The 26,562-nt window shown below is 26.9% G+C and overlaps 1 protein-coding gene across 3 annotated transcripts; it reads right to left on the bottom strand.

Annotated features, from left to right (window-relative positions):
* Positions 1 to 742: 742 nt before the first annotated feature.
* LOC149889809 (son of sevenless homolog 1-like) lies at positions 743 to 26,259 on the bottom strand. Of its 3 annotated transcripts, XM_090084698.1 has the most exons (28): positions 26,090 to 26,259; positions 20,762 to 21,019; positions 16,774 to 16,857; positions 12,915 to 12,995; positions 12,696 to 12,755; positions 12,512 to 12,610; positions 12,383 to 12,430; positions 11,772 to 11,912; positions 11,393 to 11,512; positions 10,981 to 11,073; positions 9,298 to 9,348; positions 9,067 to 9,143; positions 8,751 to 8,967; positions 8,570 to 8,666; positions 8,195 to 8,312; positions 6,957 to 7,040; positions 6,820 to 6,868; positions 6,589 to 6,667; positions 4,522 to 4,708; positions 4,177 to 4,336; positions 3,877 to 3,978; positions 3,743 to 3,798; positions 3,272 to 3,461; positions 3,066 to 3,161; positions 2,792 to 2,912; positions 2,588 to 2,678; positions 2,052 to 2,250; positions 743 to 1,816 (listed from the first exon to the last, which is right to left on the bottom strand). In XM_090084698.1, exons 1-28 carry the CDS (start codon positions 26,153 to 26,155, stop codon positions 1,175 to 1,177), a joined length of 3,666 nt encoding a protein of 1,221 aa, XP_089940824.1. In that variant the 5' UTR covers positions 26,156 to 26,259; the 3' UTR covers positions 743 to 1,174. The 3 variants fall into 3 exon arrangements, with proteins under 3 accessions (XP_089940824.1, XP_089940825.1, XP_089940826.1); XM_090084699.1 differs by lacking the exons at positions 16,774 to 16,857; positions 20,762 to 21,019; positions 26,090 to 26,259 and adding an exon at positions 15,597 to 15,678; XM_090084700.1 differs by lacking the exons at positions 8,195 to 8,312; positions 8,570 to 8,666; positions 8,751 to 8,967; ... (10 more) ...; positions 20,762 to 21,019; positions 26,090 to 26,259 and adding an exon at positions 7,181 to 7,373.
* Between the last annotated feature and the right edge of the window lie 303 nt (positions 26,260 to 26,562).

Raw genomic sequence — 26,562 nt, 5'->3', positions numbered from 1 at the left:
GTAATAAATGCAAAGTATATGAAGCTATCATTCAAAAAAATGTGTTAAAAACTGAGAATTTTAAAAATAATTTTTCTTTTCTCGGACAAAACAGTTTGATTTTAATTTTTGCATTTTTGATATCAGGGGTGTGTATATATCACTCCCTCCAGAGGGTTTCTCCGGAACATCAAGTTGGGGTTACAGCCTTCTCGGGCCATATGTGTGTGTATGTTGCAGATTTAAAAAAGGAACTGGTTTCAAAAAGTTAGCTCTCATTGCTTATTTATTCTGAAGAAAAATTGTAGAATAATGGATTTTTAAAAACGTCTAGCAACTTGGACAGTAAAATGTTTGATTAACTTTTTCAATTCCAATAAAGGGAAGTCATTTCTTAGGTGGCAAAGGAGTTAGGAAAAAAGGTAGATTCAAGAATACAGCTGAAAAAGTGTTTAAACCAGTAAGTTAGTGTCTTTTTAAAAACCGAATTCTACTAATTCAATATGTTGAATCAAAACAGGAGATTAAATATTGCTCTCCATCAACACAATGTCAAAAAAAGTGTAAAGATGATGCTAATATAACAATATTTTTGCTACAATGAAACACATCGTTTGATTTCGTTGCAATTGAGTTAAGAGACAACAAAACATAAAGATTAGCACGCACGATTATCTTTAAATTCTCTAAAGATTTAGAGGCAAGTTTACCGTGGGAATTTTTTGATAAGAATTAGGGAAACTTTTACTTAAGAGAATTTTACTTTCGATACCGTAAAGTTTTAATTTTGTAATGTTTAGAAAAATCTTCAACATTATTTTTCCAATTCAATAAAAATGAAAGTGAATTCACGTCAAAAAATTTATAAAATTTCAAATTGATACTTGAATGGACAAAAATACGGTCTTTATCAAAATAATAATAATTACAATTTTTTCTTTATATAACATACAAAATATTCCACGGATCCTATTAAAATAATTCCCCTTCCTCCCACTCTCTCTCCCTTCTAGACACTAAATTAACTAGAAAAAAGTTTAACATATACTTCAAATATCTTTCAGTTAACTGATAATCAGATGAAATAAAAAACATCGGAAGAAAGTTGGATGAAGTCGGTTAAAAAAGATTAAAACACAAGAGCCGTGTCAAATTACAAAACAAATTTATTTACAAAATTGTTAAAAGATAAGGATCACCTCTTATTGCTAACTTTTGGAGGGATCTCTGGCAACTGGTTTAATGCATTATGTTCTTCAGATTGACGACGAATATATTCTTGCTTATTTATTCGAGGAGGGATACTTGGAGGAACATCAACAGGAGCTTCAAAGTTCTCGTTATTGGTAAAATAGCCTTTATCATTACGAGGTAGAAGAATATCATCCGTAAAGTCGGGAGAAAATACAGCTTGTTTTTCACCCATAGTCTTTGTTCTAGGAGGGAGCACCGGTGCTAAAGTACATTCCTGTATCGAAACTGAGCGACTAGACTGACGTGGTGGAAGTGGCTGTTTCTTAGTGCCTGATGGCTGATTAAATTGTTTCAAAGTACTAGGTTTGCTCGGAATTTCTGGTGGCATCTCATTTGGCATAGGAACACGAGGCAAAAGCAAAGGCGGGGGTGAGGAAATATCTTCTTTTTCTGCTTTGACATCTATAGCGTCCCCGTTAATAACAAATGAAAAAGACGAAACAGAAGGAGTGGGCGATGGCAGATGTCTAGAAACTAAATGCTGATCTAAATCAGTTACAGAGGCTGTTGATTTTCGATTAAGTTGATTACGCTGTCCAGGTTTTATGCCAGGTGATTTAAGTGGAATATCAGTTTTTCGAATCTAAAAAAGAAGAACATGAATTTTTAAAACGTTTTGTGTTTAGAACAGAAATTTATTATTTTCATTAACTAAAATTAAATATTAGTAGTTAAAGAAAAACCTAAACTCATAATTATCAACATTATCAACATTATGCTAGTCTTTTTTTCATCAATTTAATTTATAGAGTTTGGGACAACTTTAAGAGGAAAAAAGCTGCGCACGATTTTGTCTTGATGAGAAAGTTAACACTTACAAACTTTGCTGGTTGTTTTGAGTTTCTTGGTTCAATCATTAGAGAGATCTCGTAAAGATAGTCATTTAATTCAGTATCTCCACGACCAGCCAAAGGATCGAGCGATTCTAAGTATGTTCTTATAGAGGGCTCAACTTGCAGATTGTAAGGCATATTTTGATACTTTTGGATTTCGCCAGTGATATCTGCTACCATGCGCCTACAAAAAATTTCCCTGACGTTTTATTCGATGCGTCATTAATATTTGTTAATTGATAAACAATTTTTAAAGAAAGGTTTGTAAAAAATTTATAAAGAATTGATAGAATTATAGTGAAAATTTAAGATAAATTATAATTTATAGGAAAACCATATACATAAAACCAATAAACATAAACCAAGGGAAAATCTATAGATTTTCTTCTCTTACTAAAATCATTTCTAAAAGAACACGATTTTAAGATTCATAGATTCTTTTTTATACATTCCTAATTTAACATACGTAATGTTAAATCTGATATTTTTTATCAAGTATGATTCCCCCTCAAAAAATTCACCTTTTACTAAAATTTATTAAACCTTCTGGTGAACTACCCAAGTAGTCTGGATTACCTTCTTCAACACGCAAGATATTTGACAAATACACTCCTGTAACGCAAACAAATTATAAATTGAGAAATGCTTGAGAATGATGAAAAATTGTTGTTACAAAGGAAACTTTAAATTAGTTAATTTCAACTATTTTTAACTAATGTTCGAACCTAAAAACGGAACACAAGGAGGATTGATTGAACGCAACTTTTCAAGATACTTTATATTATGACCATCATCAGTTAGATCTTTAGCTTCTTGCAAAGCTTGCATGCGTTTTGGCGACAATTCCTGACGTAGAATTTTAATATGTATACATATATACTCTCAGCTAATTAGAATTATCATTTTTAGCCAAAGATCAATATGTTAAAACAGTAAGAAACTAGAATTAATACCTAAGCTCGCTTAAAATTGAAATTAGTAATGAAGTTAAACCCTTACCACTGCTTTTAAATGCTGGAGCCGAAATACTGGAGCAGAATTTAAAGCCCCTAATATCTCCATCATCCCATTGAAATTGTTTAACTCAAGAAATACCTGGCAAATAAAATCAAACAGTAGATTCACTCATTCGAAACTAATTTAACGTAGGAGTATTTAATTCGAAGAAAGGAGATCAACGAAATCCTGATAACCTTTAAACTTACCATTAGTATATCAATGATTCTTGTATACACGGCCACTCTTTCTTCAAAGTTATGAGCTTCACAAATAGTTAGCTCGTACCAGTAAGTGAGCAATGTAGACAATCGAATCAGTTTCAATGTGTTTGGGGAGAGTTTTTCTTTATCTTTTTTTGTCCACACTGTTCCAACCAACTCTGACGGACGAATAGCTCTAAAGAATTAAATCTTTAAACTTTAAAGAAACTATTTTAAGGGGGAGAACTTGTAAAACATTTTCGTGTGGTATATTTTAAAACTGCAACTCAAACAAAATATAAAAAAAAGCTTCTGCCAGATGAAAAAGTTTCGTTAACATTTATTGTAAAACAAAATTTTCTCAAGTAAAAATGGTGTTAGCAATCTAAGAAGATATCCATACAGTTTTTAATTTACACGCCAATCATTTTTAGTACAAATAAGAATACTTTGCATAATTTAGAGCAATATACTCACCTAAATATTTGCGATTGCATTATAGTTAATTGTCTTCCAATTTCTAAGGGATGTAACTAAAATTATATTTGTAAATGTAAAAATTATCAAGTAACAATAACAACGCCAATTGTCATAGAAACATCCATACTTACAGTTAGTATACTGAACTTATCAATATCTTGTGTCAAATGCCACTCAATTGGGGGTGGTTGGTTGAAGGAATATGTTTCAGGGTCAACTTTGACCATTTCCAGCTGACAAGAATTAAAGTTGCAATAGAATAATGAAAATGTATATTTAAAAAAAAGATAAAAACAGCATATATGAAAAATATATATAAATAAAAACGGGAATGAAAAAGTAAACACGTTAAAGATGCTACTTTCATAAAGAGCAAAAACAAAAATTTAATTTCAATGCAAAAAATGCACTGATAATGAATGAAAACTAACCCTCCTATTCACAATCTTTTCAATGGATTCCACCCATTTTCTTGCTGTTTTACTTCGCACAACACGTGACAAAAACTTCTCCAATGTGATTAACAATGCTTCTTCTCGCTGAAAATCATAAAAATGCTGGTCCACCCAATGACGTAACACATTCAAAACTCTAAAACAAATATTTTGTAATAAAAAGCTGAAAAATATATTCATCTTTTTTTTTTTCATATTTAACGTAAGTATTCTTTACTAAAAAAAAACAAAAACTAAATAAAGATAAATGAATAAAAATTAAGAAAACTGCAGATTGCATGTCATTTTATTTAAAATCATATCAAATATCATATTTGTTACCTCAGTTGTATTGGCTGAACATATTCTTTTCTAAATTTCTTTAAATCTTCTTTATTAAAGATCTGTTTGCTGCTCAAGTCATTCATTGGTTCAGGAATATCGTACCTTTTAATTAGAAGATCAAGAAGCTCCACAGGATTGCTAAATGATCTGTAAGTTGTGAGAAAAACACGCACAAATGTTGGATCTGTTAAAAAATAAAAAAATTGCTGACAATATATATAAATAGTAAAACTTTTTATTTCAAATTTATCATTGATCTAACAATAGCCGAAGAAAAGTGAAACTGAAGTAAGGAAAAGAGAAGAATTTCAGGATGAATTCTTTAATTCTATAATAAAACATAAAAATGAAACTTGCTAATTTGTCTCTAGTTTTCATGCACATGGAAAGTTTATGTTTTCAAACTACAGGTGGCAACTCAATAGTGCATTAAAAACTGATATATGTATATATATAAAAACCCATGCATTTTTGTTAAGACTGAGTTAATTTATTATTATTGAATTAAGTTAATAATCAATATATAAGTTACTAATAAATACATGACATAACTGATTGTATGTTTGTCAAGAAAAGCTAAATTAGTAAAAAGTTATTTCAAATGTTTAAATAAAGAGTAAACAAATCCAAAAGTTTACACTTCTAATTAATCTTGTATTTCTTCTTTTATTATCTTATTTATTATTTCTTTTGTATTAGTTTTTACAAGTGTCAGGCAATAGCCTGCAAGTATGAATGGGCTTTCCAGATATCTTTTTTACATTGCTAAAACATATTGCTCATCACTCACTGCTAAACATGTTTAAACATCTTATAACAAAGATGTTTGTAGGCCTTGATGTGTTTTTTAACCACTTGCTTGTAGTTTGCACTTGTTTCAAGGAAGATTTGATATCACTGACATGAATGCTGTCAATAAGATTATACTTATTGTCTACTGTCATTTTAGATATATGGCTACTTGAAAAGCAAAAATTGACATTTTTGGAGGAAATTGTTTGTTTTTTTTGTAAACTTGTTTGTATTGTTAGTCTACAATTTTTTCCAAAATACATCTTAAGAGCTCTTTTAATTTTTCATGTTTCCTTAATTGTAATTACATAACTAGAACTGATGGTACCTAATTATCATTATATAGTCTAAAAAATAAAGTTTAATGTTTAGAGATTCCCAAGAAAACCGTTTGGTAGGATGAATATACACCAACGGTTAGAGTAACTATGCAAAGTCTCTAAGGCTTTTAATTTTATTAAAGAAAGATAATTATAGGATTTTGATAAAAAACACCAATCAAACATGAATTTAATCAAAGCTTTGTATTCATTTAGCACCAATTTTTATAAATGATATAAATGAAACAAAAACTACTATCCACTTGCTGTCTAAAACTACTGTCCACTTGCTACTGTGATTTTTGTGATGCAAAATTTTACCTCGAATTTAGCAAAAATTATTTGTTTTGTTAACACATGTCCAAAGCACAACTAAATATACACAAATTAATGTTTAAAATCACTGTTTAACTCACAAAATAATGTATAGTGTAGACCTAATCCACTTTCTAAAGCTAGACACTTAATAATAAGATGTTTAAACTAATTTTGGGTGAACAAACTCTTAATTAGACCCTCTTCTTATGTATACATAATAAGTTGGTGTAATTCTTTATTAATTATGATGATGATACTATGACAATATTTTTATACTTGGATATTATACCAATAAAACATTTGTGCAAGGTGAGCAGATCAGAAACTTTTTTATTCACAGTAAAAAGAAATTTTTACTACTCATAGAGTAATTTAATTTTAAAAAATTTATCTTATGCAGGAATATATCTTAGTGTACAAGTTTTTGATTCACAATTTTCTGATGAATCAAAACTTTTGTTTTTTTCCAACTTTTACTTAAAGAAATCAAGTTGGAAAAAAAAAACAAAAAACTTTAGGAGTTCACTAAAAACAAGAAAAACCTTTTCAAAACATTAAAGAAGATCTCAAGGTCATAAGACTCAGGTCATTCAGTTTAGACAAGTACAAGCAATACAATTATGTACATAAGTACCTGCATGTTTATGATATGTCAGTCTCTCTATTAGTTTGTGAAGAGTTCCACCTTTTACCACAGGTACACCACTGTCTTCCTAATTTCAGATTAAATTCAAATTCAGTTAATCAGAATCATAAATTTTTAAAAATCAGAAGAAAAAAAATTAATCATAGAAATTTTAAGAAGTAAAAAATTTAATCTTAAAATTTCTAAAAATCTTTTCTAATTAGTAAAAAAAAAACTTACTTCAATATTTTCAAACAAAATATTTTTTTCTGAATCTTCCTCAGCAAATCTAAAAAAATTTCTAATGTTTAAACTTTTATTTTTTAACAGAGCTATAAAAAAAAAAAAAAAAAAAAAAAAAAACTTGAAAAAAATACATGTATATTGATGGATCTGGAGTTTTAAGTTGTATACTTTGCATTTCCTCTTGCAACAAAACATCTAGCATTCTATCCAGTGTACTGAAATATAAAACAAAAAATATGAAACTGATCACCAGGTACCATTGGTCTCAAATTTACCTGGAATATTTCTGAAAATATTTTTTTTAATCGAATTGGGTTTAGGACTTAATTAACATTTATCTACTTAATATACTTACTTTAATAAAAATAAGACAGCCATTCAAAAAAGAAGACAGTGATAAATGTGTAAATGCAACATGAACCTACAAAGTATTAATTAAACAAAACTACGTTGTAGTAACTAAGTTAATATTTGGTTTTATCAAACAGACACCTTCTTGTTTGCAAACAATTCTCTCTTTACATTTTAATGCAAATATTTATTCTCAGTAATAATTATTATAAAACTTAAACTATTTTTTTTGTTTTTTTTTATATTAAATAATTTCATGAAAATTTATTTGAACAATTTTTATATTAAATCTTTTTCTCAGAAAAGTTAGGGGATCATTTTTTTAATCTGCAATTTGGTTGGTTGGTTGGCAGGCCAAAGTTTTGTTATAAAACATGAAGCTCACAATTAAAAAACTCTTTACTCAGAAAAAACCAAATTAAAAATTATTAGAAATAAAATTAAGAAATAAGAAAAAAAAAAAAAAAAAAAAAAAAAATTAATAATCTTCAATTTTTCCACTTCTCCTTCATCTGCTCTAATATAATATGTAGACCAAATCTGTATAGTTTCTTATTTTATAACTATTCAAATACAACAATAAAAATTTCAAAACTATTTACCAAATAATACATTTAAACCTATAAGAAAACTATGCTGAATTTAAAACTTTTCTGAATGAAAATTCATTCACTTGAATTATGATTCAGTAACTGAAATGTAATACAGTTAAAAAAACAAACTATCTTTGATTTCAACAAACAATATGTAATGCAGAAAAAAAGAGAAAAAAACTATGCCACAACTTTGAAAGTTAAAAATATACCACAAAATAGACCCACAAAAAATTCAGTTAACTTTGTTGTGATTATACTGTGTGTGATTTTAGACTAAGCAATTTTTAAAAAGTTTTCAATAAAAAAATTAAAGTTTAAAGCAGTTTTATTAACTTTAAAATCTTAAAACATTATCTTACATTAATTTTTGAACAATGCCTTACTTTATTTAAATGATAAAAATAAAATAGAAAAATAAATACCTTCTGTGATTTAATGTCATGAGCAGTGATAGCCATTCATATTTTGATTCTTCATCTTTGCAGGAAAAAACAGCTGCTGGTTCACCTGGCTGCAATATTTCAAAAGAAAACTGTTTGTCTAGAAAAAGCATAAATTAAAAAACCATTTTTTGTTTAAAATTACATATCTTTGATTTGAGTTAATCAGTTTTTGCTACTTTAGAAATAAAATACTTTGAACATTATAAAAAGTTATCAAAAAATGCATTTGTTTGGCTCCAAGATGTAGTTTTTCATAAATTAATATAACCAAACAGGAACTTGTTAGCATTTAAATATTACTTAAGATGTAAGACTGAATATTGATTTTAAAAAAATACATAAAATTCTGCTCACCCTCATCATTAAGATCCTTTACTTCAACTTTTCTCAAATAAATACACTCTTTTAATCGAAACTCTGCTTGATTAAAACCAGCAATATTGTGTTTATTCTACAAATAAAGTTAAAACTTAAAAATGTGTATTGAGAGCTCAAAAAAGCACTCCAAAAAGTATTTTAATTAAAAAAATCTCACCATTTTTGCAGATATCATCAGGTTATCAAAAAGAAACACTTTTCGTTCTGATACCTTCTTCCCAATCTTGGTCAATACACCTTCTTTAAGAAGAATTGAGGCTATTTGACATAATGGCTTTCCTTCCCATCCTTCTATATTTTCCTGAACACGCTCAATTTTTGCCATAGTAGTTGTCTCAATTAATCCAATATGTCGTGCATTAAACACTTCATTCCTTTAAAATCAATCTTTTGTATGAGAAATAAAGAATAAGTACAGCACTAAAACTCTAATTATAAACAATTTAAATTTAATAATTTAAATTCAAACATACTCTGGAGTTCTTTTGAGGTGAGGCAATGAGCACAATTTTTCAATCCTAACTTGCAAGCCTCGCAAAGCACTAAGAGACTATAACATTTAGCAAAAAGTGTTTTTAGTACTGAAAAGAAATGTAAAAGGCTGCTACAATATCATTATGCTTTGAGTAATTTTTTTAGAAAAGGATCAGATTGATTCAATTCAAATAAACCATGAGAGAATGTTCAAAATACATATTTTTTACCTCTTCAAGTTTCTCTCTGTCATCCCTATCAGGTGATTTACATGTAAGACTCTTTAAAAAAAGAATGCTTTAAGAGAACTTTGAAAAATTATTCTAAAAAGTATTCTGAAGAAAGTAAGAAACTTAATATGCAACTCACAACCAGAACAACTAGTAACATCAAAAAAGTTTTAAAATGTTAAAAAAAGAAAGAAAAAGAAACCCTTTTTTGAAGGATGATTGCACTAGTTTTCAGGGTCTAAAATATATATTTTTTGAAATCATCCATGATTGTCTAGATAGATTAAAATTCTATCTACATTAACTTTTTTACTACAGACATTTTTTTGAAATATTATTCTAAGATTTGAAAATTGCTTTGAAATTTAAATTTTTAATTTCCAGTTGTTAAATTTGGCTATGTCATCAACATTTTGGCAAAGCTTGTGGCAATCATTTCCTGCATATTATCAATATCATATGGCTGCTATTGAAAAGAAAGTAATTTGGGGCACTTTTTGGATTGTGACCAGACTGATTGTAGTTGCTAATGTGGATGGTGAACTATTGAAAAGATGAAGCTCCATTGGGGAATAAAGACTTGTGGTACTGGTCTGAGAGCTTTTGAGATACCCTTTATGATCTATAATCCTGAAGTGGGTCACTCTTGATGCTGTGCCAAATGCAAGAATACTTACTGAAATGAGTTTGCAAGCTACTGAAATAATTTGCAATCTTGAGATTATAAAAAATGATAAATGAAACCTGGCTGAGATCCCTTAAGTCAACCAGCTTTTTCAGATTTTTAGACAACATCTTTTTCGATGGCAACCAGCAGTTTTCATTTTACCTATGTGTCTAGTAATTTAGCATGCAACCAATAGCTCTTTTAAATTTGGCTTTTCATTTGATTATATTCTTTATGATTTATGATATATAATCAATATAAAACTCATTTTCAAAAAATCACCACCTTTCTTGAGCTTGATTTTCTGATGAGTATTATCTGACCTCCTGTTAATGTGTTTCAATGCAGAATTTCTTTTTTTTTTTATTGTAAGTTAAAGATTGTTGTTATAAAATAATTTTGAAGTTAGAAAAAATTAAATCACAATGATGATATATCAAATTTAACATTCAAATTTCATTGTAAAAAATTAATAACTTAAAAATTGCTTTATTTTAAAAACTTGAACCTCTCACAAACAATCATAGATGATTTTTAAAAATTCCTTTACTTTTATTTTTAAAACTTGAACCTCTCACAAACAATCATAGATGATTTTTAAAAATTCCTTTACTTTTAAAACTATACTTTTTCTAAAATCATAGATAATTTTAGAAAAACTATAATTTCTTGACCCTGAACACATACCCCCTTTCCCAAAAAAAATGGCTTCTGAGCCTTTTATTATATTAGTAATCATTCTGAGCAGGTTGTGTATTATAAAAATAATACAAGATTTGCTACTTTATATACAATTTGAATCATACAAAACTTGATGTTACATATACTTTTAGAAAAATATGAAAAATAGCTATCATATATACTACTAGAATAATATGAAGATTTCTGTTATGCATATTTTTTTAAGGTCAAAAAGTTCACATAAAATTCTCTTTTTTTTTTTATAAAATAGTTGTTCATTAAAATTGCAATCATTTTGGAGCAACAAGCTTAAATGCTTGAAAACCACACCTCACCTTAATATATTCAAAATAATCAGCACAATGATGAATTGGACTATAGAGCAACTTTGGGAGTATATATCTGAATGCATCATATATGCCTTGCTCCTAATAACAAAAAAATAGATTTTTTTTAACTAACTAGATAATATTTAATATTTTGGAGTTTAAATTTATTAGTTGCTCTCTTAAAAGATTTAAAGCGTTCCCAAAAGCAATAACTGTATTCTTAAACAGTGGTACTGTTTAAGAATACAGTTATTCTTATAATCTTATACCCTTAAAATCTAAAAGTAAAAGTGTTAATTAACTGAAAAAAATACATATTTCCTTGGAACTCGGTGGAGCATTTTTTAGCTGATGTTTAAAAGAAAAAAGTATGTATATATTTTTCTGATTCAATAAAAAATGTACAACAAAAGAACACCTTAAAGAACTCCTTAACACCAGTTCTTGAAATTATATTTTTAATCAGCTGAAAGGATCCACCAGCTGATGATATAACTTGACCATAAGTGTATGTATCATAACACTCAAATTCAGCTGCCTAGATGAAATGTTTTGCAATTAATTACAATAAATTGAAATTACGAAAAGGTTAACTTATCACTATAACTGAAACTCTACATTATCTTAAAATTACTTATACTTATAAGTATGTATTTTGATTTACATTAATAATCTTATAATATTGTAATAACTTGTTACTATAATTAAAATTTAATTTAATTTTCTCTTGACTTTAAGCAGCTTTCAACTTTTCAATTCCAATTTTTTAAAAGGAAGAAAAAACTTGTAAGTCTTACCTCCACCATTTCTTCAAACAAATCTCCAATGAGTGGATCATGCTTTTCATCTGACATTTCTAATGTTGATTCAATTAAACCGTAAAATTGCGCAGTGAACTCGTAGATTTCCATTATGTTGCTGAATATGTTTTCAAGATCCTATCGATGATCAATATTAGTTTTTACATTTATTATTTTTACATTTATTTTTACATTTATTATTTTAAACAAATATACTTAAGAATAAATAAGTACAACATTAGGAAATTAATAGGAAAAAAATATTTTAAAAAAAAACTTTGGTAATTATACTGTCTTATAATGAAATGATTCATCTTATATATAACCATGATAAATACAAATATTTATTATGCTAATAATTAACATAAACTAATTCTACATAATTTAAAGTAATAAAAAAATTTACATATTATTTTTATGTTAACTTGATAATCATTTAAACACATTTGAATATAACCATTTTAATAATAAAAAACAGGTTCAAAGTTTCAAAGCATTTTGTAAAAAAATTCTTAGTACAAAAAATACTTTATTAAAAATATTAAACAACTAAATAATTAAAATTTAAACAAAACAAACATTTAAAGGTATAAAAAAGCAGGTATTACCTGATGCGAGAAAAGCTGTGGTGCACTTGCCATTTTTTTACGAAAAACCTTTTTAAGAAAAATTATGGTAGGGTAAATAACATGTCAATTTTTTAAAATATGTATACTTTAAGAGACAAAACCATAAACCTTTATAATTAGATTTAGCTCTCTTATAAACTGCTCCTCAAACATCATGAAATCTTTTAAGATGTCAATGTATAAAAGTGATCCACATTTAACCAGAGGCTAAAATAAATAATCAGCTAAACAATCATTTTCCTATTATCATATAAAAAATCTTCTAATTAAAAAGAATTTTAAAAGTTTAAACCTGTACAACTGGTTCAATTAAAGTTTCAATATCCTCACTATGAAACATTGATGCCAAAACCTAAAGATATAAAAAAAAACTTCAGAAATATACATTATTTATAGAGATCACTTAACTCAACTGCACCAGCAAAAAACTATTAATAGATTAAATACTTTACTAAAAATACATATAAACAAAATGTGAAAATAGTATATTGAAAATATTTTAAAGTAATACTTTATCTGCATTCATTGCAACCTTTACATCTTGTGAGGTAATCTCCAAATGTCTTATGTTTTTCACATAATTTCCAGCAAGCTAAATTGCATAAAAGCAGAAGGGAAAGTAATGTTTAAATATTTTTAGCAACAAACTGAAATTGTGTTTAATAATTTAAAGTTTTTAAGTCTTTAACAAAACAAAAAAATTAAGTCATTTAGAGTCTATTTGAGTGCCACTAGGGGTCCTTACTAGAGTACCAATAAATAGGTCATTCCATTTTAAACATACTGAAAATTCTAGGTTGCAGTGTAACTTTTCAGAAATTGAAAAAACTTTAAGAGATTATTTTTCTATAATGAGCAAATCCTCAATATTTCAATTCAAAATCTTTGTTCTTTCCTGAGTCTTTAAAATCTTGCAACTTTCCCCTAAAAACATTTTTTAGAAAGTTTGGGTCCTTATTTTTTTAAGCAACTGTGCTTAACCTTTTAAGTTTTCTGATTTACAACAAGCAAAATAACAAACTAAAAATTTTAAAAAATGGGTTGTTCTAAATCAACATTTAATAATCAAGAAAGCTCTTTAAAATATGATTGACAGCTCTAAGTAAAAGTCAGAGAGTGTTTAAATGGTAATTTTAACACATGAGAAAATAGTTTCACAAAAGGTTAAATCAAAACTGTTAAAAATATTAATATAAATAAGTTTAAAACAAATAATAATTAGATATAAATATAATTTAAAAACAGATAGCCCCATATAAACTTTACTTTGTAATAATGTCAAATATTTTTTCTTTAAAAAAGGGTTTCATTTACATTTTTAAATGAGAAAAAATATCTGACATTAGTACTGGAGTCCAACAAATGTTTATGATCAAAGAATGTTTGAAAAATATATGAAGAACTCTAATAAAAAGTTTAAGCGTTAATTTTTACTTGGTCACAAAGTAAAAGGTTATAAATTGCTTGTTAAACTTGACAATAATTTCTTGGTTTTTTTTATGATGCTTTGACATTTTTTGACAAAATGTTTCAAAGAAACTATTGGACATTGTAAATGTATTCAACATATACTTCCTGACATAATTTTAAGCTGGAATTGATTTTTTAAGCTGTAATTCTGTAATAGTGTTGTTAGCATGTTAATCTTAGTTTAGTATTAATGTATAGCCTTTGTGACCTTATACCTTTTTATACCTTTCACCAAAAATACTGTTTTTAACTGGTGCAAAAAGGAAGTTTTCCAAAAACTTAAAAAAAAAAACAAAAATAAAAATTTTCCTAAATAAAGTTGATAATGAAAAATAAAGAAAATTTAGTTACAAGTTTTTTAGATAGTTCTTTTGCAACTAAAGCTTAGAGATTATTTTCAGCATTTAGAGCAAACAAGTTCAAATGAATTTGCCAATTGCTTTAAACTATGTCAGTCTCACGCTACATTCAAAAACACTGCAATTACAAAGACTTTTTTTTAAAAACAATCCAAACAAAAGGTTTTCATTTGAATAAAGAAAACAAAGCAAAAAAAAATTCTATATGGAAATTCATTTTGAGCACTGTAAATTTAATCAGAGCACTTTTAAATACAGTAAACAAATTTAAATTACTTTAGGTAATTTACCATAAATTTTATTTAAACCTAGTTTATAAAGAAAATGATAAAAACTATGAGCTCAATTTTTTATGCAATTTAAACAGTTTAAACGTAGACACATCAAGATAAATATACAATAAAATATACGTATACATATATATCATGCATATGATATGCAATTTAAACAGTTTAAATTGTAGACCAAGATATATGATATGTAAACTAAGTGAAAATAGAAGAATTATTAATGTTCTAATTTTAGATAGTAGCCAGTCTTGAGAATATCCTTATAAAAAAAATTTGTAAATAACTCATTTTAATTTCTAGAGTTGTGTTTTTTTGAGAGATGAAATAAAACTCAGGAACAACCAAATATTTTTAAATAAAATTTTGAGGATTTGTTGAAAAAAATTTCATTAAGAACATATTGGACATCTAATTTACTTAGAAACAAATAACCCAAAGAATCTAACAATCAGTAAGTTACTGTTAAGCAAAAGTGACTTAGATCTCTCAGTAAGAAAAGCAAATTCTAATGAAAGCACTGAAAAATGTTTCATGTCTCAGAGAAAACTTGTTTACTATAAATTCTTACTAGAGGTGTTCTGATGGTGTTTTGATTGGCTATTTGCTGACTAACAGTAAATTATTTTAAAAAGGAAAACAAAATCAAAATGCTTTTATACAACTTCCTACATGATTTAGATCTCTAAAAAAGTACAATAATTACTAATAATTTTTTAAACATATCAATAATTAACTATAATCCAAATACAAATAACAAAAATGGCACAAGTCACATTTTTTTATCTTGAGAAAATAGTGATTCTGTTTTTTAGTTCATTACTAATAAATATACTTTTATATAGTAACTTGAAAGGATTTTTTTTTTTATGTGTCTATATATCTATAAGATTACTAATCTTCAGAATTACTTAAGTATAAAATATTTTGGTTAGCAGAGCTTAACATTAAAAAGTCATTCTAAATGACTTTGCAGTAGCAAAATTTTAAAATTTAGATAAACAATTAAAAAAGCTTTTAACAGACCTATAAAAGTTAGCCAAGGAACATGAAAAAAATAAATAAATAAAAACTCACTTTTGGCAAAATGTGACATGTGCTGCTTATTACTGATTTAGTAAATGGGCGAAAAACACAATTCTGATTATGATCATCAGCTCATTGTATATAGGTTGCAACTGCTCATATTTCAAAGCTTAAGATCAGGAATATAGAAAAGCTTTTAGTCTGAGATTGTAGAAGTAACAGCTGATATTCTATAGATTTAATTTCTAGCATATTGAGTACTTGAATAAGTTTTCACCACTTTTTTTTTGTAAAACCTTTGTTTGAATAGGAATATAATAAAACATTTTTCACAACATTCTCTGTTAGCTAAAAAATTTTCCTATGCACATAATAAATGGATTCTGCAATTGAAGAAATTCAGTTCTTTAGAAGCCATCCAGTCATCAAGCCAATTTATGACATCTTAATAAAGACTGAAACATTACTTGTAAAAGGGACACTGCAACAGCCTGAATAAATGGTAATCTCATAGAACAAGGTAGGGAAAACATCCCATTCATACACTTGTACCATTTCTTGACCTTTACCACTGCGTGGTCATGTTAAAAAATATCTTTTTGCATTTTTCTGAAAACAAGTTGTTCTTGATAGAGAACAGCAGTCCCATTCAACTTCATCAGTTTATAGAACATCAAATCTTATTGATGCCAACAAATGCAAAACCTTACTTGCATAAATACTATATTAGTTTTAGCATTGATGTTGATGGTTCTTCAGGCAACAATTTTCTTATTTTGGATTATCATAATGAATCCAACTCCAGCAACATTTCTGTGACTTCTTTTTCTGTTTTTAAAGTAAAAATTGGCCCATGATTTTATGCCTTTAAATTTCACTTTATTTCTTTAAATATCTTTTTATTTCTTTAAATATTTCTTTATTTCTTTAAATATCTCTTTATTTCAAAGTGGTAAGGCAATTTTCTACATTTTAAACTTTTTTAAAACTAAAGTAATGAATTAAAACATCCAAGATTTTTTATCAAAAAAAACTTAAAAATTTTTGCTGGTTTATTATCTTAATGCAATACACTAAAAATAATAAAGAATTTTAAAACTTATTCTGAATCATGAACTGTGTACAAAGTTAAAATGCATTTAAATGTTAATAATTAGAACAAATTAGTAAATGACTGAAGCTTATTCAAGTACCCAACACAAAAAATACATAATAATTAGTTAAATACCTTTAGAATGTCTGCAGAAATATACTCTAAAACTGCAACTATGTATATTGCCAACTGAACATCTATTTTGTAACCAAGTATTTCCTATAAATAACATAACATTAAAAATAAAGAAACTAAAGATGCATAATCTGAATAATTGCATAATTTACTATACAAAACATAAAACAGCAACTTACAATTAATACTTACATTAAGTAATTTATAATCATATAACTTTTTTTATAAGTTTACAATCAAAAGGCTGAGAGTATTAGAGGGTTATCCAACAAAAATGAAAATTTACAGATAATTCTGCTATACTAAATTATTGCTGCACTTTATTCATAGAAAAAAGAGCAGAAGCCATAAAAGTTTATTATATAATGAAAGTTGTCTGTTTATATAAAGTTGGAAAGAAAAAAACCATCAGAGAACAACCAGGGATAATGATATTTTAAACATGACCAATGCGTTTACAGAGATTACATAATTTGTTAGGAAACTTTAAATAATTATTTCTCTAAAAACCTTTTGATTAGATTTTTTGTTAAAATATTAACTAACTACAATTATATATTTCAAGTACACATACTAAAGGTGTAAGAACACAGTACACATACTAAAGGTGTAAGCAGCCAGAGAAAAGACACTTATCTGTGGTAATTGTGTGTGTGTGTGTGTGTGTGTGTGTGTGTGTGTGTGTGTGTGTGTGTGTGTGTGTGTGTGTGTGTGTGTGTTCATTTGATGTATATTAAATGAAAATGGAATTTTTGAATTAATGGATAATGAACTCAATTTGCTTACATATATAGCAAAGTCAGTAATGATGAATTGTTAGATTTCTGTAATACCATGTGCATTTGTTTCATCAAAGATACTTTTTTGCATTACATGATCCAAATGTAACACAGAAAGAAACCTAACTCTAGATTCAGCCTGCCTAATTTACCTTGAGCAACAAAGTTAGAATACACCCTGATACATTTTGATAAGTGTTTAACTGATCATCATTAAATGTTGTCAAAAAAATTGTATGTACATCATCATATTGTAAAGGAATAAGTGCAACTTTAGTATACTGAAGCCAAATCAGCTAAGACTAATCACATAAATTACCCAATAACTTTCTTAGGTTGAATGACATTTATTAAGAAATTATTTTTGATTATTTTCTTAGACATTATTCAGTATTATTAGACATTTATTAACCCTATAACGTCGAGCGCGACGTTTTCGTAACGTTTCATTTAAACGTATTTATTACGGAAAATATAAAGTTTTTAGAGCCGTCGACGATTTTGACGATATCGTCACACTTTTGTAGTTTAAATGCAAACCCCTAGTCACGCATTCTAGCGGCAATATTCTTGAACTATTACTTGTTTTGACAGACTGCGCGTTTGAGGTTAAGTGGTTTTTGGCACTTAGTGTATTTTCCGATTATTTTCAATCTACTGAAGTTTTAGTGGTGATATTTGCTGTGAATATTTAAAAAAACTGTAATAATTATAGTGAGAGTGTAATTCTTGTAAAAAAACATTATATTTATTATATATATCCGCATTTTCCAAACGTTACGAATTCGTTACGTCAGTCTTTTGAGTCAAAGCGGACAAATATTATCACAACATGGGCTGTGGAATGTTTTATGGAAAACGGCGAATTTATGACCTAGATGGATGCGATTCAGAGTCAGATAAGGAACCAGATGCTAATATGGATGAAATTGGTAAATAAAATGTGTATTATATTTAAAAATTTTGATTTTACAATATATAATGTTTACTTGATTCTTGTTCAAACTATTTTGATGATAATATTTATTTTTTACCCGCCAAAGGAAGTGAATATATGCCCGACGACTCTGATTTGGATGAATTAGAAGACCTCCTAGTTAGTAGTGATAACACTAGTGAAGATGAGTTAGAATCTTCAGTTGTTGAAGTTGAAGAAGCTATTCCAATAGTTACAAGTTCTGAGCCAACAACATCAAGAACTCGAAGAACTCCTCTTTGGAAGCACATTTCTGGAGCTGATACAGCTAGATCTATACCTGAATGGTTAGGACAAAAAGTTTCCTCTGGGGTGGTAAAACGCCCTGTTGAATATTTTAGGCATTTTTTCTCGGAGGATATCATTGCCCATATTGTCAACCAATCCAATCTTTATGCAATCCAGCAAAATCCCAATAAAAGTCTTGCACTGAATAGTCAAGAGCTTGAGCAATATTTGGGTACACTGCTTGCTATGTCTATGGTGAAGCTCTCAAATTCACGACTATATTGGAAGAGCAAACTAAACTGTCCTATTGTATCGGAAGTGATCAGTAGAGATAGATGGGAAGATATAAAGTCCAAGATTCACTTCAATGATAATACAAAAATTCCCTTACCTAATGAGAAAACAGACAAATTATTCAAAATCCGGCCTTTGATAGACCACTTACAAAAAAAGTTTCGGGAAATTCCAATGCCCCAAATGCTATGCGTAGATGAACAGATAGTTCCATTCAAAGGTAAAATAAGCATAAAGCAATATATACCAAAAAAACCACACAAGTGGGGATATAAATTGTTTGTTCTTTGCGATGATAAAGGAATCATGTATGATTTTTTCATATATTCTGAGAAAATTGAACCGGTGTTAGGAGAACCTGACTTGGGAGCTAGTTCAAATGTGGTGCTGAAATTGGCCCAATCAATTCCTGTGGGATTGAACCATCTTTTATATTTTGACAACTGGTTTACATCACTTCCTTTGATGACAACTTTGGCAAAAAAACAAATATTTTGACTGGGAACCATTAGAATCAATCATTTGCCTGGGATACCACTAATCAATGACAAAGATTTGATTAAACGAGGAAAAGGGTCCTATCAAGAGGTGACTGCTCTAGTTGAAGATACTGAAGTACGGGTAGTGAAATGGGCAGATAATAGAGTTGTCAACCTTATGTCAACTTTTGCATCGGCAGAACTGAAAGACAACTGTAAGCGATTTGACAAAAAGACAAAACAAACCATTACAATCAATTGCCCCGCTATTGTGAAAACCTACAACAAGTTTATGGGAGGTGTTGATTTGATGGACTCGCTAATTGCACTATACAGAATTCATATCAGATCGAAAAAATATTACCACAAATTATTTTTTCATTTTATAGATGTGACTGTTGTGAATTCTTGGCTAATTTATTGTAGAGACTGCGAGAATCTTCAAATACCAAAAAACAAGATCCAAAGTCTGCAAGAATTTAAAATGATCATTGCGGAAGCTCTTCTTCTTGAAGGAAAGAGTAATAGAGGCAAAAAAAGAGGCAGACCTTCTACTTCCTCTACTGATGTTGAGTTTGCGAAGAAAAAAAGTAGAGGTCCTGCCACCAAAAGTATCCCTGGAAGTGATGTTTGTTTGGATGGTCTTCACCATTACCCTGAGGTCACAAACAGAGGAAGATGCAAAAATGTAAATTGCAAGAGTGCACCAGTATTTTTCTGCAGTAAATGCAAAGTTCATCTTTGTATCACAAAAGAAAAAAAATTTTTGTTCAATTTCACACTAACTAAAATAATAAATCAATAAATGTTGTATTATGTTTTATAAATAAAATAAGTTTTTTTATTGAATAACAAAATAATATAAAAAAATATAAAAATGAAGGTGCATTTTTAATTCTTGCATTATGGACCTATGGACGAATGTGACAATTAAGTTACATTTAAAAAAAAATGCAAATTATATATTTTTTAAATATATTTTGGTTGTTACATATTGATAACTAAGAAAGTAAAAAAATAAAACCAAAAAAAAATTTTTTTTTTCAAAAATTTTAAATAAAGGCATTATAGGGTTAAGAAATTAATTTTCTTTGGTTTAAATAAAAGAAAATTTGTTTGCTTTAAACTGAATGCAAAACAAAGTAGAAAGTATTGTTGTGTTGCCCATGAAATTAAAATCTGTTAATGGTGAAAATTATGAAAGTCAAATCAAAAAATTTAAATAAATATACCTTTTGAATGAGAGGTTGAAGTTTGTCTACTGATAATTTAAGAGTTTTTTTTTTCCCTTTCTCAATTGCTGCCTCAGCTGATCCAAGAGCCCAATCTTTAATTTGATTAGGAAAAGTTTTGCGAATTTGCTCTTCAATATCATGCAAGGAGTGTGGCTGAATGCTGCACAACTGGTACAGCAGTTGAATAACTAAAGTCTCTAAGTACACAAGTGCATCAGTGTCCACAGTAAGTGTTGGCTGAACTTGCTTTTGTACCTAATTTCCAAAATAATCATCCTTACAAATCTTCAGAATTTAAGAAAAGTTTAAACTTCACATCTTTCTTTAGTTTCACATGGTTCATTAAAAAAAAGACAGCAGTTGTTAGCCTTACTTATTGAGTAAAATGATATTTTTTATTATATATTTTTCTGTTAGCATAAACCAACAGTAAATAGTGAACATTAAGTGTGTATGTGTGTTTTTATTTTGCTGTGCTAACAAAATAAGTTATGGTTATTTCCCAAAAATTAAATAAAAAGTTGTTGCCAAATCATTTGATGTCCAGTCAAGATTATTTTTGAAGAACTTGACTCAGGTTATGCAATTCTTATAAAAACCCTTAGCTTTTTTGCAGAATGCCTTTTAAACAATCATAAAGCAGGCAGCAGCTATTTTACAGTTTTAACACTGTAGTATATTTTTAAAGCAATTCTTGGACTATTTTTCTAAAAAGCAATTCTCAGATCATTTTCCAGGATGACCCTCATGTGATTGATCACAATAAAAATTGATTATAATAGCTCATTGTATCATTTAAAAAACATTATAAACTTCTGTCTTAGAAAGTTTGAAAAAAATTGACAATGAGATGACCCTTTAAAAGCTTCTAGAAGTATATGCTTTTGCTTCTCTAGTGAAGGTCTTGTTGCTCTTTCTGTTGTACAGTCTGACAAAATATAATTTAAATGCTAGCTTAAAGTAATTTAAATAAAATAAATGGTATGAATTACTAAGGAAAACCCAATTTTATCAAAGTTTAAAAAAAAACTGTGAAATAGTAACAAACATAAAAGCCAAATAAATTAGAGATAGCTAAAAATAAAAAACCAAAATTAAGGAAATCGTTTATCAGTTTATTACATCTTATGATCAGACTTCTTTTAAATCTTCTGATTTGACAAAATATCTGATAAGATCTAATAAGTTATTGCCAAGAAGAAAAAGTCTTTTCAGAAGGATCAACAATTTTTGGAAGATCAGAAATCATTAAGATGACTGTAAGATGATTGAAACAGAGATAGATCAAATGAAACTGTAACAGCATCTTGTTTGGCAGAAAAAGTAATATTAACAATTTACTCCTAAAAGAGTAGTATGAATTTGCACTGTCAGATGTGAATTTCTCTACACATATTTGGCTGTAAATTAAGGAAGAGAATAAATGTATTTCAGGTTTTTTTTGTTTTTTTTTTGCATAATGAAGTGATACTAAAGGGATTAGTTGAATCATCCACACATAGCAGTGTAAGAACTAAACTTAACTACCCTGATTAGACTATATTTTAAGCTACCATAACACAGTGGGACAGAGTATGATAAAGTACCCAGAAATTATTGTCTAAATTATATACTATATAATTGTCTTAATGATCAATGCATGTTTATTAGCAGAATTATTTATTAAAATAAACATTAAATGTCAATTAAAATGTTATTTGCTTTAGATATTTTTTTATCATTAATTTCTAATGATACTGAGTGGTGTACCTTGGAGGTGTGTGTACCTTGGAGGCACATCAATTCTGCTGCCATCTTGAAAGATGAATTCAAACTGAAACTTTAGTTGCATGTATTGGCCATTAAAGGCTCATAATAAGTTGTTTTACCAATGCTTAACACATTTGTTGTTGCAATAAAAATAAAAGTTTGTTTTCGGCACCAAAAAGTAATTTTTTTAGTGTGTATTCTTTTTTTTTCTACAACTGTAGGTATAGACTTTATTTTAAAACTGATTATCAGAATTTGTAAAGCATGTTTTTAGCTACATTTATGCATGTTTGAAACTGCTTAACTCTTAACCTGTAAATATATGGTTGCGATTTTGTAAAAACTTGCATGATTTTGTAAATACTATTTTGAGTAAGTTTGTTATGAAAGTATTTCTTTAATGTCTATTATTATTATTATTTTTGTATTATTGTTGTTTTTATTATTATTATTATTATTATTATTATTATTATTATTATTATTATTATTATTATTATTATTATTATTATTTTTGTATTATTGTTGTTTTTATTATTATTATTATTATTATTATTATTATTATTATTATTATTATTATTATTATTATTATTATTATTATTATTATTATTATTATTATTATTATTATTATTATTATTATTATTATTATTATTATTATTATTACTATTATTATTACTATTATTATTGTTATTATTATTATTATTATTATTATTATTATTATTATTATTATTATTATTATTATTATTATTATTATTATTATTATTATTATTATTATTATTACTATTATTATTATTATTATTATTATCATCATCATTATTATTATTATTATTACTATTATCATTATTATTATTATCATTATTATTATTATCATTATTATTATTATTATTATTATTATCATTATTATTATTATTATTATTATTATTATTATTATTATTATCATTATTATTATTATTATTATTATTATTATTATTATTATTATTATTATTATTATTATTATTATTATTATTATTATTATTATTATTATTATTATTATTATTATTATTATTATTATTATTATTATTATTATTATTATTATTATTATTATTATTATTATTATTATTATTATTATTATCATTATCATTATTATTGTTAATTAAGAATTTCTTCAGTATAATATGTGTGTATTATACTAAAGAAATTCTTAATTAACAAGAAGATAAAACTGTGTATGAATTGGACAAATCAGACATGGTCTTTTAGTTGCCACATCTCTCTATTACAGGAGGTTCAGCACGACAGCTGGAAAAACTATGATTTGGTATTACCTTTGATACCTAAATGTAGAGTAGACAAATACAAAATCAAAGTGAAAGACTTAAATTTACCAAACTTTAATGCTTTGTTATTACTCTTTTCTTAATAAACTTTATTTCTTATGTAAGTTTTTAATACTTCTAAATTTGAATTAGTTTAAATTTATAACCATATATAGCTACATAAATGAATAAACAGTCTATAAATTTAACTAGCTTGATTAATATTATCTTAAATGAGGCTGATGTGAAGACTAATTATCCTATAAGTAAACATTGTATCATTTCTACCATGTTGAGTAGAAATTTGATATAACTTAATCTGTTAAAACAATAATACCTCCAAGGTACAACATACATACCTGAAAGTTACACCACCGATGGTGTACCTAGACTGTAGTGTAAGCTATTTTTTAAAACTAAAAAAAGGGATGAAAAAATATGTCTGGATATTTAATAAAAAATCCTAGAGTAACTAATATCATCAAGTTAAAGAAAATATATTGTTACAGATCATATTGTAAGTATTTTTATTACACCACTAGGTACACCACTATCTCCTACCATTTTAAGTTATATGCTTTGCGATAATATTGTTTCTTTTTTAATTCAGGTTCTTTGAAACAGTTAAATTTAAGTGCAATCCCTAGTTTTTACGTATCAGTAGCAACTTTCCTCTAATATCCTGCAAATTCTTGGTTATGTAAATCTACTGTTCAGAGCTTGTAAATGAACATGTGATGTAAATTTTTTGCCAGTTTTTTCATTAAATAAAGTTATAACAAATAATTCATGCTCAGTTAATAGTCAGTAATGTAAAAAATTTTTTATTAAACTATTTATACACAATTCCTAAGAAATTTCTTTTTATCCAAATTGTTTAAATGTAAATATATTGTAGCACTATTCATACCTTAGATGATCATAGTATACTTTAGATAATCAACAATTGATAATCTAATAACGGCGCAGCATGTATGCGATAAATAGCTGGAGATGAAATGTTGTTAACAAAACTTAATGAACTATTAAGTAGTTTTTATTTTCCATCACTAAAAGCTTTTTTTTTAAACAAGATCAAGCTGTAAATATTTTCAGCCAAATTCGACTTGATGAGTTTCAGCCAAATTCGACTTGATGAGTTTTAACTTGAAAAGTATAAGGAAATAAAAAACGTTTTTTATTGTATATATTGCTGCCTTACCCCTAAACAAAATCTTAAACTTTTCTAGCTTTTTCAGTGTATCTATTTTTATTACATTTCCTCAATATACAAAAAAAAAAAAAAATTTGTTTCATGTCTACTGGAAAAAACAACTATAAGTACAATTTTTTTTTTAAATGAAATATTTACAACTCTTTTTGAGATATTTACAACTCTTTTTGAGATAAAAGCATTTGTATTTAAGATACTGCAAAATCATACAACTATTTAACAACATTCTTTGAGTTGATATTTGATTAATGGTTAATGACAAAGTTGAGAGGTCAACATTTATAAAATTTCATAACATCTTAAAGATGCTATGAAAAGACTTGTGTATATCTGATACAGTTATTTCAGCTAATAGATAAATTATTTCATTAATATGAAAAATTTCCTTCTGGTGTTATATAAATTTTTATTTGCAAGAATAAAGATAAAACCAATTCTTAACTTTCTAATGCAAATTTTTCATAATTTTACTTATATAGAGATTATAAAGTTCACTTATCAACTTATTTAGAGAAAAAGAAAATTTAAATATTGGAAAACTAAGAAATAAGTTGTAAATTAAGTAAGAGTAATTATCCAAAACTTAGTTTTCTCTGTAACAGTTAGTAGTTTTGACAATCTTTTTAAACTTTAAATTAAGTCATGAAAAATTTCGAAAACCTAAAATTCAGGTTTCACAGAGAATTTTTCCTGGTTCTCAAGGGATTCAAAATTAAAGAAAAACCAGGGGAAAAAATATATTGTCAAATTTAAAAGTAAAATTATTTGTGTTTGTGCCTATCACTAAAATGCTAAACTTTTGTAAACTTGTATGAAATTAATAAAGAGGATATTTCAATTGAAACTTTTTATTTTGGCATTTTTAAGTGTATCTATTCATTAAATAATGATTACAGTCAATGGAAAATCACAGTCAAAAATAATGCTTTTTCAGCTTACACTAGAAGAAAACTAATTGATATAACTTACAAAAATATTTAATTTTTTGTTTGTTTTTTAAAGAAATGTTTGTTAAAAAAAAATAAATAAAAACATACCCTAATTTCATAATCAAATAAAAATAGTACTTACCTTTCTTAATGATGTAACCAAAATCCCTCTCCATTTGGAGGTGTCTAAAATAACTTTATCATGCATTTAGATTAATCAAAACCTGAATATAAAAAGGTAAAAATAAAATAACAAAAAACATTATAGGTGTCGAATTTCTACACAATAAAAAAGTTTGAAAGACCATAACAATAATTTAAGAGGATAAAAAACATTTATGATAACTAAGCACTGAAATCCGATTTCAGACATAAAATCATCCACATTTGACCAACTCAAATTATCTTGAAAATGTGATACTTACTATACGAATTGTTATACTAACAATATATAGACTAAAAAATTAGTAAGCTACTTTATGACACACACACACACACACACACACACACACACACACACACACACACACACACACACACACACACACACACACACACACACACAATTATATAGCTCAGCTTTGTTGCTTAGTTGATATTGATTTGTAAACCGAC

Source organism: Hydra viridissima, unplaced genomic scaffold (assembly GCF_058129835.1).
Source record: "Hydra viridissima isolate aposymbiotic clone 2 unplaced genomic scaffold, HvirCarnegie_v1 scaffold_4, whole genome shotgun sequence".
In the NCBI taxonomy this organism is placed as follows: domain Eukaryota; kingdom Metazoa; phylum Cnidaria; class Hydrozoa; order Anthoathecata; family Hydridae; genus Hydra; species Hydra viridissima.
The sequence above is the reverse complement of the archived record's forward strand: the minus strand, read 5'-3'. Positions and strand labels throughout refer to the sequence as shown.

What these genes read in the sequence shown, in the direction of transcription:
- LOC149889809 (XM_090084698.1), bottom strand. Translation starts at nt 26,155, where the DNA reads ATGCATGATAAAGTTATTTTAGACACCTCCAAATGGAGAGGGATTTTG. An exon ending in AGCTAAATCTAATTATAAAG is followed by an intron (nt 12,431 to 12,511) that starts GTTTATGGTTTT and finishes TTTCTTAAAAAG; the next exon opens with GTTTTTCGTAAAAAAATGGC. An exon ending in GTTCAGCCAATACAACTGAG is followed by an intron (nt 4,337 to 4,521) that starts GTAACAAATATG and finishes TATTTGTTTTAG; the next exon opens with AGTTTTGAATGTGTTACGTC.